The sequence below is a fragment of the Aulonocara stuartgranti genome (assembly GCF_965226115.1).
Source record: "Aulonocara stuartgranti genome assembly, chromosome: 5".
Taxonomy (NCBI): domain Eukaryota; kingdom Metazoa; phylum Chordata; class Actinopteri; order Cichliformes; family Cichlidae; genus Aulonocara; species Aulonocara stuartgranti.
Genome location: NC_138943.1, coordinates 2,850,368 through 2,870,612, shown reverse-complemented (window position 1 = coordinate 2,870,612; position 20,245 = coordinate 2,850,368). Strand labels below are relative to the sequence as shown.

The window sequence follows — 20,245 nt, the reverse complement described above, 5'->3', positions numbered from 1 at the left end:
CCACAATAATAACATCCAGCTGTATTAGTTAGAGGACTGTTCGACTGTTTAGTTTAACTGCTGCTAGTTTTACCGTATTTGTGCCTTAATATGAGCAACTTGTAAGACACGTGTTAAAAAGCTTATCTATGGTCTACAGGGACCCCTTGTGGACATTGTGAGATATTGTTGTGTGGAGAAGATGGAGTTACTGTATTGTGATCATAGTTATCTGTGACACGTAAACGACAAGTTCAGTTATGGCTGCACCGCCTGGCAAGCACTTTGATGCAAACAACTCTTCTGTGGGAATTTATTAAAGACCAATAACCCAACTCCTGCACTGCTGCAGTCTTTCCCCAACCAGACCCTGGATCAACAGTCAGGTACGACACATGCTGCGTACTCGGTCTCTTGCATTTACATTTTTCCTTCAATTTTGCGTTTACGTGTGGACGGGATTTTTTTTTAAAACAAAAATGGAAAATCTGTTTTCAAAAATACCCGTGTACGTGTGGACGTAGCCTAAGATGACTTTAGGAATTCTGTGTCGCCTCTTGTTGTTATCTGTAAATAATAATAAAAAAAAGGCACCTTCACATACTGTGTATATTTAGAATCCAGACTCTTCAATTTGTTTGCTAGAACATGCATCACATCCAGCTAAAACAAACTGTGACATACTTTGGCTGTAAAGATTTTGTGTTCGCACATGATGACGACAAGCTCGTCTATTCGAGGCTGCAACACTGCAAGGCTGCCATCAGTTTATTAATAAGAATACAGTATGAGTATAATACAGAAAACTGATCACTCACATTTAGCATTCAGTCTTTAAAGCAGAATTTCCAGAGATAGATTTTCCCTTCAAGGGGGACAGGAATTTTCACAGAAATTGAAAAAGTGTATTAAACGGGGCAGGACCCAAAACAGAGCCTTGAGGTACACCGTGTTTAAGAGGGGCTATTTTGGAGTTATGGGGGCCCATATTGATGTGAAAAGACCTTCCTGACAAATAGGACTGAAACCACTGGAGGGCAGATCCTTTTAGGCCAGCATGAAATTCTAGCCGTGATAACAGGACGTCGTGGTCGACCTTGTCAAAAGCTGCTGACAGGTCCAACAATAGAGGCAAGGTTACCAAAAAAGTAGTCCCAGAACTCTTGGACCTAACTGTATGCTGTAGTTGTTTCACATGGTTTTTCCATATGAGACGACTACTTTCCACTTCTTTATTAAACAAGATTTAAAAAAAAAAAAAGACATTTAAAATCTTTATTTTTTTATTAGAAATTAATTTACGAATGTAAAATGATTTCTATATTTATGGACAGTGATAATAAAGCTTCCCGGTGCTGAGCCAGAAAAAGATGCCAGAGTTTAAAGTTAAAAGTGTTTATTTAGAATACTTTAAAAAGTGTGATGCAAATTTTATAAAATCTGTGTCAAAATGCTTAATAAAATCATAAAATACACAAATATCCATCATTTTGAAAGCAGCTTGATTCTTAAATACATCAATACCAGTTTTAACAGCACAAACATCATCACTGTGAAAGGCACAGCTGCTGATGACTCTGAGTAAAAACAGATTTCAACCTGAGAAATGTTAAAAACAGATGTGAACACCTCCAATACAGACAGACGTTCCTCCAACAAGTCGACTCGACAGGAAGACAAAAGAAAAAGTCAATCTCATCAAGTTTAAATACAGTCAAAGGTTTGCAGGAAACTTTGGTTTGTTCTGACAACAACGTGAAGCTGAGTGATATTTGAAGAAGTCAAAGCAGCTTTTTACCATCTGACATCTAAAAAGTAGAACCAGTTTGTGCAGGATCACCAGCACCTGCAGCAGGTTTTGGAATGAAACACTTACAGTTGACATAATCAATATGATCTCCTTGACTCATCACAGACTGCAGTGTGAAACATGGAGACACAACGAGACGGATTTAAAAAATAATAATAAAAGGGATGAAAAAACAAAAAAAGTAATGGTGACCCCCCCCCCGCCACACAAACACACTACAGCTGTGACGTTAAACAGTCTGTGAGTGAAGCGTCACCGTTACAAGCTTCCTTAGAAGGATCGTCTCTCTGGTTTCTCTGAGAAGCTGCAAAAGCAGAAAAAGTGAGAACATGAAGGATGAGATTATAACATCATGTCTCTGCTTTACTCACAGATGGAGAGAAGCAGCAGTTTGTGGTAACTGTGGTACAAAAACATGTAGTCAGACTAAAATTATGATTTTAGGTTTGGTGGCATTATGTGAAGATGAACAGCTCCATGTTGACATGAACGTGCCTGAAACTATCAAAATAATCCTGCTGTGCACACTCTGACTTAGTGTGTACACCAGGATTATTAATTATTAATAATTATGAGTTTTTATTTTCCTGTTTAAAGCAAAGGATTCAAACATAAAATGTCAGGAATGTGAACTCGACACTGATCAAATCATCTGTTATATGGCTGTCTAACCTTACAGGTATATGAAATAAATCATAAATAATAAATCCATTATTCTAACTCACCTTTCTTGTGTTTTCTGATGCACTTTGCAGCTACAGATAGAGCCAGAGTTGCAGCGACTCCAGAAAACCACAAACCTATGAGCACACCGACTCCACAGTGGGACTTCACCTCAGACGTTTTCTCTGAAACACATGAAAGTTCATGCAGGACTGTAGCAGGACGCCACACACAGCACACTGGATACACACAAACATTAAACACACTCTAAACAACGACACAATAAGATCTTACCACAGTAACGCACGTCGATCTGATCACGGGTCACATGGCCCATCTCCTCCTGCGTGGCTACGCAGTGGAAGAGGCTGCTGTTTGTCCTGGTCACCGTGGTGAGGAGGGTGATGTCATAGCGCTCTCCTGTGCGTGACACCTGTGGCTCCTCAGCAGGAAGGATGTTCCCATCGCTGTCCCTCCACTCTACTTTAGGCTTTGGAGAAGCACCTCTGACCTCACACTTCAGCAGCGCCTCGTCCTCGCTGATGTTCAGGATCCCAACAAACGGCTTCGGAGCTGCACCTGTGAACACAGCATGAAGCTGCAGTTACAGCACAAATGTGCTGTCATGCTCTCATGTCCTTCTCTTTCCTGATGGAGATGTCGACACATCGTGTGTGAGAGCAGAGAAATAACAACCTTTACTACATGTTACAGCAGAGTTTGGGAGGACTTTCATTTATCAGCACAAACAGGAAACGTCCTGAGTCCAGCTTCACAGAAGTAAAAATGATGTCATCATTATTGAGCTTTCAGACAGGTTGATTTGTTAGACTGTGACCCAGAGTGTGACCTTACAGACTGATCAGAGAAATCTGAAGGCTTGACTGAGAACATCACTGATTTCTACATCTGCGCTCTGTGTGCTACGACTCTGTGCCCCAGAGGGAACGTACCATTACTCACACATTTGGACACCAGCACAGGTTTGATCCCAGTCCACACAGCAGCCTCTACAAACTGCACATGTAGAGCTCAGTGACATCAGAGTCAGGCTCAGCACCGACTCCTCTGATGTACAGGGTGGGCCATTTATATGGATACTCCGTAACAACATGGGAATGGTTGGTGATATTAAAGTCCTGTTTGTGGCACATTAGTATATGTGAGGGGCAAACTCCTCAAGATGGGCGGTGACCACGGTGGCCATTTGGAAGTCGGCCATCTTGGATACAACTTTTGTTTTTTCAATAGGAAGAGGGCCATGTGACACATCACACTTATTGGTAATGTCACAAGAAAAACAATGGTGTGCTTGGTTTCAACGTAACTTTATAACAGGTTACAGATGCACACATCAGTGACATCATCACTCACCTGGGATTTCTCCTGATCGATCTTTCAAGGTGAGTTCTGAAAGGCAAAAATTAAACATGTGTTTTTTCACACAGCATCATGAACTCATGATGGAGCTGATGTTTCTGCATCACCTTTGTGAGCATCTCTTGGTTCAGGTAACAAACTGATGAGGTGACAGCTTCCAGCAGAGTTATTAAAGGGTTTGTTTTCACGATGCTTTCTACTCACCAACAACAAGTTTAATGCAGAACCTTTGTTCTGGCTGCAGATGTGGAAAATCACAGGTGTAGTCTCCACTGTCAGCCACCGTGGTGTTTCTGATGATGATGGAGGCGTTACCAAACTGCAGCTCTTGTGGGAAATGTGAGACCCGTCCTCTGAAGTGCTCGTCTTGACCTGGACGTCCATTATTGTAATGAAGGCCTCCATCATACATGAACACCTCCTGTTTATTTGGTGCTTTTTTCCTCCAATCAAAGAGCTTCTGTTCAAGGTCCTGATTGGTGCTGAGGGAGCAGGGTAAGATGACATCACTTTCTTCTGAGACAACCACTGTGACTCCTGGACCTGAAGAATGAAGCATGTTTGATTCAGTATGTTGAAATATGCAGTTCATAGTTTGACTGTAGCTCAGACTCAGTGTGTTCAGATATTTTACTTCACTTGTCTGTAGCTCAGGTCACTGATAAGTCCAACATACAATCTACTGTGATAGGATCAGCTCTATCGTCTTGACGCCTGCTCAGTCATCCAGGTAAGCAGATGGCAAAAGGTGGATTCTGTTCATCTGTAAGCAGCGTTTTCAGTGGGAGAACTGAACTGAAACTGAAAGCACGTGAACAGGTGATCAGAATTAACCTTTTGGGATAAACTTTTGCCATCTGATTGCTTCTGATAGAATACAGGTTTAAGGCATGTCCTCATTGCTTTAATACTTCTAAATAGAAGCTGTGCTGTGGGCAGAACTTTGTGCCATTAGAAACTGAATTTAAATAAGTTCAATTCAAATTACAAAGTTCTGCCCATCTATCATACTATGTTTCATGTAAATGTATAAAACAACTTACTGTGAAATAACATTTTTCCTCACATTAACATTTATGTGTACCATCATTAATCCTCATAATCTTATCAATAATACTGATGTCTGTCAAAACACATTCCTGGAGACGTTACAGTCATTACAGCTTCTCTGCACTGCTTTAACACACTGTTAGAAACAGAAACCCCACTTTGTCAGTCACAGCACTATTTTAGTGTTAATTATAATCAATAAAAAAAATTAGATTTGAGGCGACACAGAGGGGTGTAGGGGGTGAGGAGGTAGAGAGTGCTTTGCTTTAAATTTTGGGGGGTTTCCATCAAAGAGGAGCTTCAATGATCAGAGAAGCTGCTGCTATTGTAAAAAAAAAAGACCCAGCAGAGACTTTATTTCCTCAGAAACCTGAAGAAGGTTCACCTGCTGCTGGAGCAGCTTCTCTCCAACAACTATCACTGAACTCCATCCTTATTCTATTGTATTCTACTGATCCGTGTTTATCAGTCTAAACTAAACGCTGCTGACTGTACCAGAAAGCAACAGAATATTTCAAATGAGCTCCAAAAACTGCAGACAGAAGTTTTCTTTAAGTACTTTTACTCCAAGCACTGTAAGACCACCCAGATGTACTTAAAGTGAGCGATAAAAGGATCCAATTCCTCATTCCTGCAGAAATTTAGAATATTTTCGCTCAGAGCTTTAAATATTTACTGTCATTAGTTTTCTTACACTTTTCATTTCCTATAACTGCAGATACAGTCAGGAGACAGATGCACAAAATCCTCACAGACTTCATTTCAGCAAACTGAAAAAAGCAACGGCAGACGGATCGGCCAAGAGCGGGGAGCTGCTCCGAGCGAAGACGAGAGGAGAGTTACAGAGCGCGAGCTGACCGGGCTTTATATACGGCGAAAAAGCTCCCGACCGACAGAAATGTTCCCGACCGACGACGGACCGCCTCTTTTCCCCAACCGACGACGGACCGCCTCTTTCCCCGCCCGACGACGGCCCACGGCCCGCCCCTTCCACGACCAACGATCTCCCCGACCGACCAGCTCCCTGTAGTGTTCCCAACTTAGCGACTTTGTCGCTATATTTAACGAGTTTTCAGAGCCCTTAGCGACTTTTTTTTCTAAAAAGCGACTAGCGACAAATCTGGCGACTTTTTCTGGTGTTATTGGAGACTTGTTTATGACGACTTTTTGACGTGAAAGCGCGGATCGCTTTTACTCTCAACAAGCAGCGGTGCTGCCGTGGGCACCTCGCCCGTTCCAAAGCGCTCACGGGCGGAGGATAGTCCTCCCCCCGCTGCTATCAGGGCAGGAGATGTTCACGCCTGTGCGTCTGAACTGCAAATGAATTGCGCATGAGCGAAGCCGCTGCTCCGCACTGACTGTGACGCAGTCAGTTCTTCTTTTACTCTTATGCCGTTTTGTGGATCACGAGGTTTAAAACTACGAAAGGCGGAAGAGGAAGTAGTTCCTTCCAATGTAGACAATCCAAATGATAAACTACAAATTTGCCCTAAATTACTAAAACATCTATATTTTAATATGAGAATCGATTCTAGAACATAAATTACTGGTATCAGAGGACTCGATATTTCAGTATTGATTAGCACAGCACTACAGTTCCTCTTTTTACCACACCCAACTCTGCTGCTGCCTAACTTCCCCTAAAACTCCTAAGTTTCATACACATACGAGTCATTTTTCTTTCATGTTATTACTCTTGATTCATATATATTCATCATGTCAACATCATGATTTATTGTTAGTTAGTTAGTTTATTGTTAGTTCAAACTATAATCTATACATATGATTCTGTTGTATAACGCCCATAACATTTACTCTTCATACGTACCCCCCCCCCCCCCCCCCCCCCCCCTCGTTCTACTCATGCTGAATAGGCCGGGGGCTCTCACACTCACAGTCTCACAGTTTATCGACAGCTGAGAGGAAGAAGTTGGATAAACTCATCAGGAAGGCCAGCTCTGTTCTGGGACGCACCCTGGACCCAGTGCAGGTGGTGGGAGACAGAAGGACTCCGGCCAAAATAGCATCTCTGATGGACAGTCTCCCACCCCATGCATGTAAATGTTGCTGCTTCAGTGACAGACTGCTGCATCCTCACAGACTTCATTTCAACAAACTGAAAGAAGCAACGGCAGACCGACCGACTGCGGTCTACAGCGGGGAGCCAGTGTTGCCAACTCCTCAGTAAGGAAAATCGCTATTGGCTGTCCTAAAAGTCGCTAAATGACGTCATCGCCTAATTTGCATAATTGGTCATGGTAATATAATTGTAACCTACGTTGTTGGAGAGAGAAATAACATCGTGGAAGAGACATAAAGTGAGTAAAAAATGTCCTAAATGCGTTTAGAGTTTATTTAGAACTACAAATTAAATTTCTTTGAGCAATTATTGTTTTTTTAATGTCACAATTCCAACCCTGCTCCTTTACCCGGGCTTGGACCGGCAAAAGTGGCCCGAAATAGGCGCTCTGGCGGAGTTACTTTGTGTGTGTGTTTATAAGTAGTTTTAAACCTCGTGATCCACAAAACGGCATAAGAGTAAAAGAAGAACTGACTGCGTCACAGTCAGTGCGGAGCAGCGGCTTCGCTCATGCGCAATTCATTTGCAGTTCAGACGCACAGGCGTGAACATCTCCTGCCCTGATAGCAGCGGGGGGAGGACTATCCTCCGCCCGTGAGCGCTTTGGAACGGGCGAGGTGCCCACGGCAGCACCGCTGCTTGTTGAGAGTAAAAGCGATCCGCGCTTTCACGTCAAAAAGTCGTCATAAACAAGTCTCCAATAACACCAGAAAAAGTCGCCAGATTTGTCGCTAGTCGCTTTTTAGAAAAAAAAGTCGCTAAGGGCTCTGAAAACTCGTTAAATATAGCGACAAAGTCGCTAAGTTGGGAACACTACAGGGAGCTGGTCGGTCGGGGAGATCGTTGGTCATGAAAGGGGCGGGCCGTGGGCCGTCGTCGGGCGGGGAAAGAGGCGGTCCGTCGTCGGTCGGGGAAAGAGGCGGTCCGTCGTCGGTCGGGAACATTTCTGTCGGTCGGGAGCTTTTTTCGCCGTATATAAAGCCCGGTCAGCTCGCGCTCTGTAACTCTCCTCTCGTCTTCGCTCGGAGCAGCTCCCCGCTCTTGGCCGATCCGTCTGCCGTTGCTTTTTTCAGTTTGCTGAAATGAAGTCTGTGAGGATTTTGTGCATCTGTCTCCTGACTGTATCTGCAGTTATAGGAAATGAAAAGTGTAAGAAAACTAATGACAGTAAATATTTAAAGCTCTGAGCGAAAATATTCTAAATTTCTGCAGGAATGAGGAATTGGATCCTTTTATCGCTCACTTTAAGTACATCTGGGTGGTCTTACAGTACTTGGAGTAAAAGTACTTAAAGAAAACTTCTGTCTGCAGTTTTTGGAGCTCATTTGAAATATTCTGTTGCTTTCTGGTACAGTCAGCAGCGTTTAGTTTAGACTGATAAACACGGATCAGTAGAATACAATAGAATAAGGATGGAGTTCAGTGATAGTTGTTGGAGAGAAGCTGCTCCAGCAGCAGGTGAACCTTCTTCAGTATCCTGAGGAAATAAAGTCTCTGCTGGGTCTTTTTTTTTTACAATAGCAGCAGCTTCTCTGATCATTGAAGCTCCTCTTTGATGGAAACCCCCCAAAATTTAAAGCAAAGCACTCTCTACCTCCTCACCCCCTACACCCCTCTGTGTCGCCTCAAATCTAATTTTTTGTATTGATTATAATTAACACTAAAATAGTGCTGTGACTGACAAAGTGGGGTTTCTGTTTCTAACAGTGTGTTAAAGCAGTGCAGAGAAGCTGTAATGACTGTAACGTCTCCAGGAATGTGTTTTGACAGACATCAGTATTATTGATAAGATTATGAGGATTAATGATGGTACACATAAATGTTAATGTGAGGAAAAATGTTATTTCACAGTAAGTTGTTTTATACATTTACATGAAACATAGTATGATAGATGGGCAGAACTTTGTAATTTGAATTGAACTTATTTAAATTCAGTTTCTAATGGCACAAAGTTCTGCCCACAGCACAGCTTCTATTTAGAAGTATTAAAGCAATGAGGACATGCCTTAAACCTGTATTCTATCAGAAGCAACCAGATGGCAAAAGTTTATCCCAAAAGGTTAATTCTGATCACCTGTTCACGCGCTTTCAGTTTCAGTTCAGTTCTCCCACTGAAAACGCTGCTTACAGATGAACAGAATCCACCTTTTGCCATCTGCTTACCTGGATGACTGAGCAGGCGTCAAGACGATAGAGCTGATCCTATCACAGTAGATTGTATGTTGGACTTATCAGTGACCTGAGCTACAGACAAGTGAAGTAAAATATCTGAACACACTGAGTCTGAGCTACAGTCAAACTATGAACTGCATATTTCAACATACTGAATCAAACATGCTTCATTCTTCAGGTCCAGGAGTCACAGTGGTTGTCTCAGAAGAAAGTGATGTCATCTTACCCTGCTCCCTCAGCACCAATCAGGACCTTGAACAGAAGCTCTTTGATTGGAGGAAAAAAGCACCAAATAAACAGGAGGTGTTCATGTATGATGGAGGCCTTCATTACAATAATGGACGTCCAGGTCAAGACGAGCACTTCAGAGGACGGGTCTCACATTTCCCACAAGAGCTGCAGTTTGGTAACGCCTCCATCATCATCAGAAACACCACGGTGGCTGACAGTGGAGACTACACCTGTGATTTTCCACATCTGCAGCCAGAACAAAGGTTCTGCATTAAACTTGTTGTTGGTGAGTAGAAAGCATCGTGAAAACAAACCCTTTAATAACTCTGCTGGAAGCTGTCACCTCATCAGTTTGTTACCTGAACCAAGAGATGCTCACAAAGGTGATGCAGAAACATCAGCTCCATCATGAGTTCATGATGCTGTGTGAAAAAACACATGTTTAATTTTTGCCTTTCAGAACTCACCTTGAAAGATCGATCAGGAGAAATCCCAGGTGAGTGATGATGTCATTGATGTGTGCATCTGTAACCTGTTATAAAGTTACGTTGAAACCAAGCACACCATTGTTTTTCTTGTGACATTACCAATAAGTGTGATGTGTCACATGGCCCTCTTCCTATTGAAAAAACAAAAGTTGTACCCAAGATGGCCGACTTCTAAATGGCCACCGTGGTCACCGCCCATCTTGAGGAGTTTGCCCCCTCACATATACTAATGTGCCACAAACAGGACTTTAATATCACCAACCATTCCCATGTTGTTACGGAGTATCCATAGAAATGGCCCACCCTGTACATCAGAGGAGTCGGTGCTGAGCCTGACTCTGATGTCACTGAACTCTACATGTGCCGTTTGTAGAGGCTGCTGTGTGGACTGGGATCAAACCTGTGCTGGTGTCCAAATGTGTGAGTAATGGTACGTTCCCTCTGGGGCACAGAGTCGTAGCACACAGAGCGCAGATGTAGAAATCAGTGATGTTCTCAGTCAAGCCTTCAGATTTCTCTGATCAGTCTGTAAGGTCACACTCTGGGTCACAGTCTAACAAATCAACCTGTCTGAAAGCTCAATAATGATGACATCATTTTTACTTCTGTGAAGCTGGACTCAGGACGTTTCCTGTTTGTGCTGATAAATGAAAGTCCTCCCAAACTCTGCTGTAACATGTAGTAAAGGTTGTTATTTCTCTGCTCTCACACACGATGTGTCGACATCTCCATCAGGAAAGAGAAGGACATGAGAGCATGACAGCACATTTGTGCTGTAACTGCAGCTTCATGCTGTGTTCACAGGTGCAGCTCCGAAGCCGTTTGTTGGGATCCTGAACATCAGCGAGGACGAGGCGCTGCTGAAGTGTGAGGTCAGAGGTGCTTCTCCAAAGCCTAAAGTAGAGTGGAGGGACAGCGATGGGAACATCCTTCCTGCTGAGGAGCCACAGGTGTCACGCACAGGAGAGCGCTATGACATCACCCTCCTCACCACGGTGACCAGGACAAACAGCAGCCTCTTCCACTGCGTAGCCACGCAGGAGGAGATGGGCCATGTGACCCGTGATCAGATCGACGTGCGTTACTGTGGTAAGATCTTATTGTGTCGTTGTTTAGAGTGTGTTTAATGTTTGTGTGTATCCAGTGTGCTGTGTGTGGCGTCCTGCTACAGTCCTGCATGAACTTTCATGTGTTTCAGAGAAAACGTCTGAGGTGAAGTCCCACTGTGGAGTCGGTGTGCTCATAGGTTTGTGGTTTTCTGGAGTCGCTGCAACTCTGGCTCTATCTGTAGCTGCAAAGTGCATCAGAAAACACAAGAAAGGTGAGTCAGAATAATGGATTTATTATTTATGATTTATTTCATATACCTGTAAGGTTAGACAGCCATATAACAGATGATTTGATCAGTGTCGAGTTCACATTCCTGACATTTTATGTTTGAATCTTTTGCTTTAAACAGGAAAATAAAAACTCATAATTATTAATAATTAATAATCCTGGTGTACACACTAAGTCAGAGTGTGCACAGCAGGATTATTCTGATAGTTTCAGGCACGTTCATGTCAACATGGAGCTGTTCATCTTCACATAATGCCACCAAACCTAAAATCATAATTTTATTCTGACTACATGTTTTTGTACCACAGTTACCACAAACTGCTGCTTCTCTCCATCTGTGAGTAAAGCAGAGACATGATGTTATAATCTCATCCTTCATGTTCTCACTTTTTCTGCTTTTGCAGCTTCTCAGAGAAACCAGAGAGACGATCCTTCTAAGGAAGCTTGTAACGGTGACGCTTCACTCACAAACTGTTTAACGTCACAGCTGTAGTGTGTTTGTATATTTCAGGGGAAATGGATTCATATCTCTGAGGTCAACATTACTTTTTTAATATTGTGTATTTTCATTCCTTTTATTGTTTTCTGTCTCGTTGTGTCTCCATGTTTCTCACTGCTGTCTGTGAGGAGTCAGTGAGATCATATTGATCATATCAACTCTGTTTCAATCCAAAATCTCAGGGACTCGAACCACAAGGAGCAGATTCACCACATAATGCCTTAAAAATGAGCAGAAAGCCAACTTTGAACACAAAGGCAGCTTATGAAATGTGGTAATAATGGCTGCTGTGTGTTAAAGTGGTGGTTATGAAGGTGCTGACTGCAGGTGCTGGTGATCCTGCACAAACTGGTTCTACTTTTGTAGATGTCAGATGGTTGTAAACATCAGTGCAGCAGAGATTCTTCGTTCAGGGAAACTGACTGTACGTCAGTGTGAAAGCTTTTAGAAGTTTGGTGTTCACATCTGTTTGTTAATTTCTCAGGTTGAAAAACTGTTTTTATTCAGAGTCATCAGCAGCTGTGCCTTTCACAGTGATGATGTTTGTGCTGTTAAAACTGGTATTGATGTATTTAAGAATCAAGCTGCTGTCAAAATGATGGATATTTTTGTGTTTTTCATGATTTTGTAAAGCAGTTTGATGCTGATTTTATAATATTTGTATCGCACTTTTTAAAGTCTTGCAAATAAACAGATTAAGCTCTAAACTCAACTTTTTCTCGCTCAGCACCACAAAGCTTAATTATTACTGTCCATAAATATAGAAATCATTTGTAAATTCTTTTCAAATGATAAAAATAAAGATTTTAAATTGTATTTTTCTGATTTTGTTTAATAAAGAAGTGGGGAAGGTTTGACCATGTGATACAACTACTGCATACAGTTAGATCCATAAGTTCTGGGACTAATTTTTGGTAGCCTTGCCTCTGCACAGACACAGCGGACTTTAAAACACTCAGGACTGATTGACCTGCACACTTTCAGTGGCGCCTACTGTGGCGCAGCAGTTGGGCCTCCTCCGCTGTCTGTGCGCACTGACACTTAAGCCCCTCCCTCTGCACTTGCGGTTCGGCCTCACTCGGTCTGTCGTCGCTTTCATCAGTTTTGTTGAAGTGAAGTGAAATGGTAGTTTTTACGTGCATTCAAAGTTCACCCTGCTAATCTTCGTTTCCATTTATATTAGTGAGACATTTATTTCCTTTGCAATGTCCGTTTTATTTCTTTTTGGTTTATTTATTTCTGATGTTTGCGCTGTGGACAGTTTCAAAATGAAGCGATAAAAATCTGAGTGGAAGAGGCAGATAAATACAGATCACAAGGGATGAAATTTCTCCACACACACACACACACACACACACACACACACACACACACACACACACACATACACACACACACACACACACGGTGAATCACACCCTGAATGAGACGAGCGGTGTAGCACTATTTATTTACCTGGCGGAGCGCACCACGCACCACCAGTGAATTTAAGAACATAAAAAATCTGACATTTCTTACACGCAGCTTCCGGCTCTCTCCTCTTTAATGTGTTTTCTCTCCTTTTCCTTCTCTCCCGTGGAAAAAGCTTGGACAGCTTCATGTCTGCTGGGACGAGGTGCTGAGAGTGGGTCACTTCTGCTGTGTTTAAATTAGCAGTCATGTGACACTTCTTTGAAGAGCTGATGATCAAACTGAGGCAAAGCATTTAAAAACAGAATGACAACATCAAGTGCATCAACACTTTTCCAAAACTCAAATTAATCCAGATACAATTAAGAATCAGACAGAAATCCTCTTGTTAAATGGCCACAATCATATTATTAGTGGCTCAGCAGAAACATTTACACACAAACTGAACAATACACAGAAGGAGAGGCAGACTTGCCAGATAATTTTTAATAATACAATAGGCTTCTATACACACCTGTGTTTTCACTCTCAGGTCTGAAGTTGTCTCAGAACTACCTTTTCCAATATTTTGGATATAAAAGGGAGTTTGGAGATCGGCCTGTAGTTAGTGAGCATTAGGGTCAATGTTTTTTTTCCATAATAGGTTGTACAACAGCATGCTTGAAGACAGACTGTATACAACCTGATGACAACGATGCATTCAATGAAAGTAGGACCTATCATATGTGAAGCTCCGGGGGAACCAGAGATTTTAAGATGATCAATTATAGCAGCAAGAAGAATTGTTTTATTTAAAAACTCTGACACAAAATTTGTTTCACATTATTATTCACCAATTTATTTATTCAGTTCTGCACATTATATATAATCCGCCTCTCTGAAAGTGCAGTGAGAGGATCTGTGAGGTTTGGTTGATCATATAGTTTAATACATAAGAACAGCATCTCTTTTCTGTACATCAAAAACAGCACCTGCTTCAAAGACCACATAATGTTGCAGTTATAAATATCCATACAGACACAATAGTTATAAAAGACAGTTTTATGAACACAATGTCAACAGCACCTCATTCATCCTTATTTATATTAAAAAATACTTTGTCTTAAAGTCCAAATACAAAAAAGCAACAGTGCTAATAATAACATAAAATAAATAAATCTCATCAAGTTCATGTTCAGGTTACAACCAAAGGTTTTCAGGAAGCTTTGGTTTGTTCTGATCACCATCAGCTAAATGTAACATTAACCATTATTAAAACCAGCATCACAACCTGCTTTACACAATAATAAAATACACAGTATAAAAGAAGCAACATCTGGACTGCAGCTGGGCTCTGAAATGTGTCCTCATCACTTTTAACAGTACAAACATCATAACTGTCACAGCTTCTAATATCTCTGAATAAAAACACAGTTTTCCTAATCCACTGTTAGGATCACACAGCAGGACTCTGCTCGGCCTGAACACCACCTCAGGTGTCCTCGTAACTCGCTGCACTTTCATTAAAGCTTTTTTCTGGTTTTGTCAGTGGATTTAACAGCTGACGTTTCACAGCCCACAGTGAGCTCACAAAACAACTGAGACTACAGATGAGTCGATTATGTTGACCTGAGATCCAAACATAACTGAAATGTACCTTTGTGCACACATCTGTGTAACAGCTGTGATGCTAAACAGGTTCTGATTTGAGTGTCAGCTCTGTGTCACCGTTCTCAGGACGCTCAGACGTCTCTGTGCGTCTCGGTTTCCTCCGAAAAACTACAGAAGAAAAAAAAAATATATATATATTACATACAGTCAGTTTACGATATTAAATTTAAACTAACTTTAATTTCGGTGATCACAGAGAAAAACGAAAACAGCAGATAAATCTGATAAAATAAAATAAGACACATTTATAGCTAAACATGCTTCATAGAAGAAAACTGAGACACTGTGGCTGTAAATTTTGTTGAAATCAAAATGTTTGTTAGTAACTGCAGTTTTTTTTAATCATTTTTAAATGATAAATAAATCTATAAATCCAAAGTATCAGCTGTAAAACCAGACGATATCTGAATAAAATGTCAACAACATTGGTCTAAGCATCTGTTACATGGATGTCTACGTCTGACATGTTCAAATAAGTGTTTTTATTATTTACACTTACCTCTGCTGATGTGATATTTGATTTTTATTATAAGAAAATAAAGAAGTAAAGTTGCAATTGCTCCAAAACACATCCCACCAATCCAGGAACCGACTCCAGGACTGCAGGACTTCACCTCTGTCGGTTTCTCTGAAACATTAAATAAAAGGTTGATGCAGCCTCGCTGGATGCAACAAATACACAACTAAACCTTTTAATCGGTGCCAAGAAATCTATTAAAGAATAAAAAGATCTGATAATTACAGTTATTATAAAACAACAGAAAAAAAACTTACGATAATGCAGGTAGATCTGTGCATCAGTTTTATGGCTGAGCTCCTCCTGTGTGGCTACACAGTGGAAATGCTCAGTTGTTGTCCTGGTCACCGTGGTGAGGAGGGTGATGTCATAGCGCTCTCCTGTGCGTGACACCTGTGGCTCCTCAGCAGGAAGGATGTTCCCATCGCTGTCCCTCCACTCTACTTTAGGCTTTGGAGAAGCACCTCTGACCTCACACTTCAGCTGCAATCCGTCCTCGGTGGTATTAAGTATCCTGATGTCGGGCTTTGGAGCAGCACCTGTGAACGCAGCACGGTGGCAAAGAAAGGAGGAAGTGCTGATCTTTAAAATCACCAGTGTCTATGTTTATCATTCATGTGAAGTAATTGACTCTCATCCAGATAATACTGTCCACAGCAGCATAACAAACCAGGTTCAGGATCCAGCCCAACTGAGGTTTATCACAAAGGACAGTTTGAGATGATCTGTTTGTTTCCTAAACCCAAACTGGGAGCAGCTCACACAGATTACAGACACTTCAATGACATCATCACTCACCTGCGATTTCACCTGATCGATCTTTCAGGGTAAGCTCTGCAAGGTAAAACATTTAAAATTATTTTTTTAAACCACCTGGTTCAGGTAGAAAAATGGTCTTCACCATTTTTTCCAGGATGTTCTCCAAAATAAAAGACTCACCAACATCAAGCTTTATTCTGAAAGTTTTCCCTTCCGGCTGCAGATGTGGAAAATCACAGGTGTAGACGCCACTGTCAGCCAGCCTGGTGTTTCTGATGATGATGGAGGCGTTACCAAACTGCAGCTCTTGTGGGAAATGTAAGACCCGCCCTCTGAACTGCTCGTCTTGACCTGGACGTCCATTATTGTACTCGTCACGAGCAGCGTACAGGAAAACCTCCTTCTGGTCATCTTTCTTCCAATCAAAGAGCTTCTGTTCCAGGTTCTGATTGGTGCTCAGGGAGCAGGGTAAGATGGCATCACTTCCTTCTGAGACAACCACCGTGACGACTCCTGGAACGAATCATATTTTTTATTCTTTTTAAAAAAACAAAAAAGAAAGAGCTAAATACAACATGTAGATCATATAGAACACAGTGAGCACACACATGCCATTTCAGCTACTCTGACATGTTTACATCATGTTAGTTAGAAGACACATTTATTTGAGAATATTGAGAATATATTAACAGTTGAAACCAAATATTTACATATACTTTAGGGAGAAAACATAAGAACCTTTTTTTTTTTTTACTGTTAAACATCAATTTAGAGTAAACGTTTTTGTTTTAGATAAATAAATATTGAAATATCTTTTGAATTAGTTAACTGTCAGAATAAAGAGAGACAGAGCGGTCTATTTTTTATCACTTTCTTCAAATTTAGGAGTACATATACTCTAAGTTATAAGGGAGAGAGAGGAACAGAGCTGGAACAAGAGCAGGTGAGACACATGTTAGTCAAATGGTTGTTTGCCAAAACTCATCAGAACATGTATCTCGTACCTAGTGTAACTTTCTAGGTTTGTTATTTTTCAAGTTTTATATTTATTAAGTTATGCAGGGTTGTTTGCACAACAAGACTAAATAATTATATAAACTATTCAGAGTCTAAATACTGTTCTTTGGTAGAATTTAAAAAATAAGTGTAGTTGAATTGAAAGCCTTTATTGTCATTATACATGGTATAACGAAACTGGAAACAGCTCTATAAAAGTGCACACATGCTTATAGCACATTATAAAAACTATACAATAATAGTGCAGGTCTATGATGATTTTGTTTTGATTCTGGTTCTGAGTAAATCGGTGGGAATTGGTGGCCTAAAGTAGTCCTGATTTTGAACTGTTGTAGTCCTGTTTTAATTCCGGATCAGTTCTGGGTCTGGTTGAATTGGGGTTTAGTCCTCGTGTCTTGATAGAGCCCTGATTTTGTTCTGCCTTGCTGCTTAATTAAAAAACTAGTTTAAGATGTCCTGCATATGTGATATACATTTTTCCATATATGAAGTCATTCTTTTTTGAACAAAACTCAAAACACAGCCTAATAAATTTTTCAGTCATTTCCAATCACTGTTGATAAATATAGAAATCATTTTACTTTTGTAAATTTTTTTCAAATAATTTAAATAAAGATTTTAAACTTTCATTTTTCTGATCTTGTTTAATAAAGAATTGGAAAAGGTGTGACCATGTGGTACAACCATACGTTTTGGGACTACTTTTCGGTAACACTTGCCTCTGCACAGCCACAGTGGACTCTAAAACACTCAGGATTGATTGAAGTGCGCACTTACAGCTTCCATTCAGCGGCACCTACTGTCGTGGAATTACACTGATTTTATACACAGCATCTTGATGCATTCTCAATCATCCAAGAAAGTAAATCTCCAAAATTGCCAGGATTTATACATCATTTAATTATACATTAAACAACCTCTGGCGAAGCGGATGGCACAGCACAGAAGAGCCACCTCGTCAGGCCAGGACTCTGCAGTCTATTCACACCTACAGGTCAGTGGACACTCTTTCAATGATGAGGATGTAACATCCTGGACAGGGAGGAACGCTGGTTTGAGCGCAGAGTCAAGGAGGCCATTTACATGAAAAGGGAACGACCATCTCTGAATCGAGGAGGGGGCCTAAGGGTACATCTGTCACCATCTTACAATGCTGTGATTGCAGCCATTCCCCAACTCTCTGTGAATGGGACTCATGGCCATTGATCAGTGGTCTTTGGTCAGTGGTTGTTGATCAATGGTCATGAGAATTTGCATAATTATGATTAAGGAACTGACCTCCCAGCCCTTTGTTCCCTGAGTGGGCTGGTTTCAGTCATTATGCAAATGTATTGTTTATAAGATCAACTTTTGGAGGTTTATACAGCAGTTTGGGCCGTAACAAAAACGTTACACATGCAGCTGTGACCTCACTTCAAAGTTTAGTTCTGAGGCAAAATGTGTTTTGTTTTATTAAACGTCTCTTTGCTCGTCTGAACCAAAGTCCGGCTCACTGCTGTGGGTTCAGTCGGACTCTGTCACGCTGCTCAGTGTGAGCTGTACGCATCAAAACACGAACTACAGAGCGTCTTACAGACTGACTCCTCCGTTAACCATTTCCTCTTGGAAGCCACAAAATGAAAAGTCCTTTTATTCACGAGAGCAGATCAGGTGATGTCAAAGAGCCGAGGCGACACGAGGAGAGGACCGCAACGATTTGTGACGCATATTTTTTTATCCAGAGTTTAATTGGTTTGAAAATGTCTCAACAAAACATCACATCGCTAAAGTTTGAAAGACTTTAAAACAAACACAGCTGTCTGTAATAAATGAGTGTTGTTGATGACGGTCAGCTGTTGTTATTCATGTAGGTGTGTAAACATTATTTGAGTACTATGCTGATTCGCTTCTTACCGTCTTCGCGTCCGGTTGTACCTGCAGACAGAAGAAAAAAGTGCACAGACGGAAGGACCGCGATTATCAGATTGATGAGTTGATGTATCATGACGGGGAGGCTGTAACAGGCAAACTGAACTGTAGCGCCTGAAGAGTCGAAAAAGTCCGATCAGATCGAGTTTATTAAACACTAAAAACTACAACTTTAAAACTCTCGCTGTGCACACTAAACACACTTCTGCACAAACACAATGCAACAAAGCACAGGGAGGGCTTTAAATCTGTACGCGTCACTGCTACTGTAGGCTACGTCACGCGTGATTTTGTTTTGTTTTTTTTCTCCTTTGCAGCAGAGCAGCTTCCTTAAACTCTCATAGTTTAGACTGTTTAATTTAAAGCTCTGGTTCCATTTTTACATTATTAAACTTTTTTGTTTATTAAATCAAAAACGATCTCTGTCTCCTGATCCTGTTTGACAATCACGAAATATCATAAAATAGTCAAAAACACCAGGGCAATGTTTTTAAAGAATTCCAGTTTTATCAGAACAACAGTCCAAAGGTTTCATTTGATTTACAAAAATCGAAAATATTTAAATAGGAGTGTTTTCCTGATCACAGTCGTCATGTCAAGACTCCACATGTTTGACTTCCTCATGATCACAGAGCTGAAGTTAGAGACCGAAACTAATCAAGCTGAATCTAAACCCGAAATCTTCCCTTAACCGTGTAACAATAAGATGCTCTCTGCCTTCTGATTGGTTGGAGAGTTGTGAAACGAAGTTCTTCTTTTTCTTGAGGGTGGCAGCTTCACTCTGGCGTGAGTCAGTTTGATCCACGGTAAGTGGTAAGGTCACGTGTTTGTAATGTCTGCAGTTGCTTTTTTTAGTTTGTTGAAATGAAGACTGTGAGGATTTTATATCCGTGCTCTTTCACCTGACTGCATCTTCAGTCACAGGACATGAAAACGTTAAGAATACAAATGACAGTAAATATTTCAAATGTTAAGCTTTGAGCGAAAATATCTTCTAAATGTATGTATAAATGAACTGACAGAGCAGTGATGGAGCAATTAGATCATTTTTGTTAGAAAACAGTAAAGCCCCAAATTGAAACCGCTCACTGTAAGTACGTCATTGGCGACTGTCAAACCTTTGAGTCGCCGAGCAGCTGAACAGGGGAATAATGGTATATGGCCTGCATTTGTATAGCGCTTTTCTAGTCCCTAAGGACCCCAAAGCTCTTCACACTACATTCAGTCATCCACACACACTTTCACACACTGGTGATGGCAGCTACATTGTAGCCACAGCTGCCCTGGGGCGCAC

General features: G+C 41.2%; 2 protein-coding genes across 5 annotated transcripts; one reads left to right on the top strand and one right to left on the bottom strand.

Moving 5' to 3' along the window:
• Nucleotides 1-1,326: 1,326 nt before the first annotated feature.
• Nucleotides 1,327-19,149, bottom strand: LOC309707489 (butyrophilin-like protein 10). Of its 4 annotated transcripts, XM_082534862.1 has the most exons (7): nucleotides 18,937-19,149; nucleotides 16,207-16,539; nucleotides 16,066-16,101; nucleotides 15,732-15,806; nucleotides 2,747-3,031; nucleotides 2,515-2,637; nucleotides 1,327-2,093 (listed from the first exon to the last, which is right to left on the bottom strand). In XM_082534862.1, the coding sequence occupies exons 1-7, from the start codon at nucleotides 19,025-19,027 to the stop codon at nucleotides 2,005-2,007; spliced, it is 1,032 nt and encodes a 343-aa protein (XP_082390988.1). In that variant the 5' UTR covers nucleotides 19,028-19,149; the 3' UTR covers nucleotides 1,327-2,004. The 4 variants fall into 4 exon arrangements, with proteins under 4 accessions (XP_082390988.1, XP_082390990.1, XP_082390991.1 ...); XM_082534864.1 differs by lacking the exons at nucleotides 15,732-15,806; nucleotides 16,066-16,101; nucleotides 16,207-16,539; nucleotides 18,937-19,149 and adding exons at nucleotides 3,827-3,862; nucleotides 4,037-4,375; nucleotides 5,577-6,704 and having other exon boundaries at nucleotides 1,337-2,093; XM_082534863.1 differs by lacking the exons at nucleotides 1,327-2,093; nucleotides 2,515-2,637; nucleotides 2,747-3,031 and adding exons at nucleotides 13,960-14,858; nucleotides 15,250-15,378 and having other exon boundaries at nucleotides 15,525-15,806.
• Nucleotides 6,322-12,393, top strand: LOC309707491 (butyrophilin-like protein 10). Its single transcript, XM_082534866.1, has 7 exons — nucleotides 6,322-6,337; nucleotides 6,757-6,939; nucleotides 9,313-9,651; nucleotides 9,826-9,861; nucleotides 10,658-10,942; nucleotides 11,052-11,174; nucleotides 11,596-12,393. The coding sequence occupies exons 2-7, from the start codon at nucleotides 6,915-6,917 to the stop codon at nucleotides 11,682-11,684; spliced, it is 897 nt and encodes a 298-aa protein (XP_082390992.1). The 5' UTR covers nucleotides 6,322-6,337; nucleotides 6,757-6,914; the 3' UTR covers nucleotides 11,685-12,393.
• Nucleotides 19,150-20,245: the final 1,096 nt, after the last annotated feature.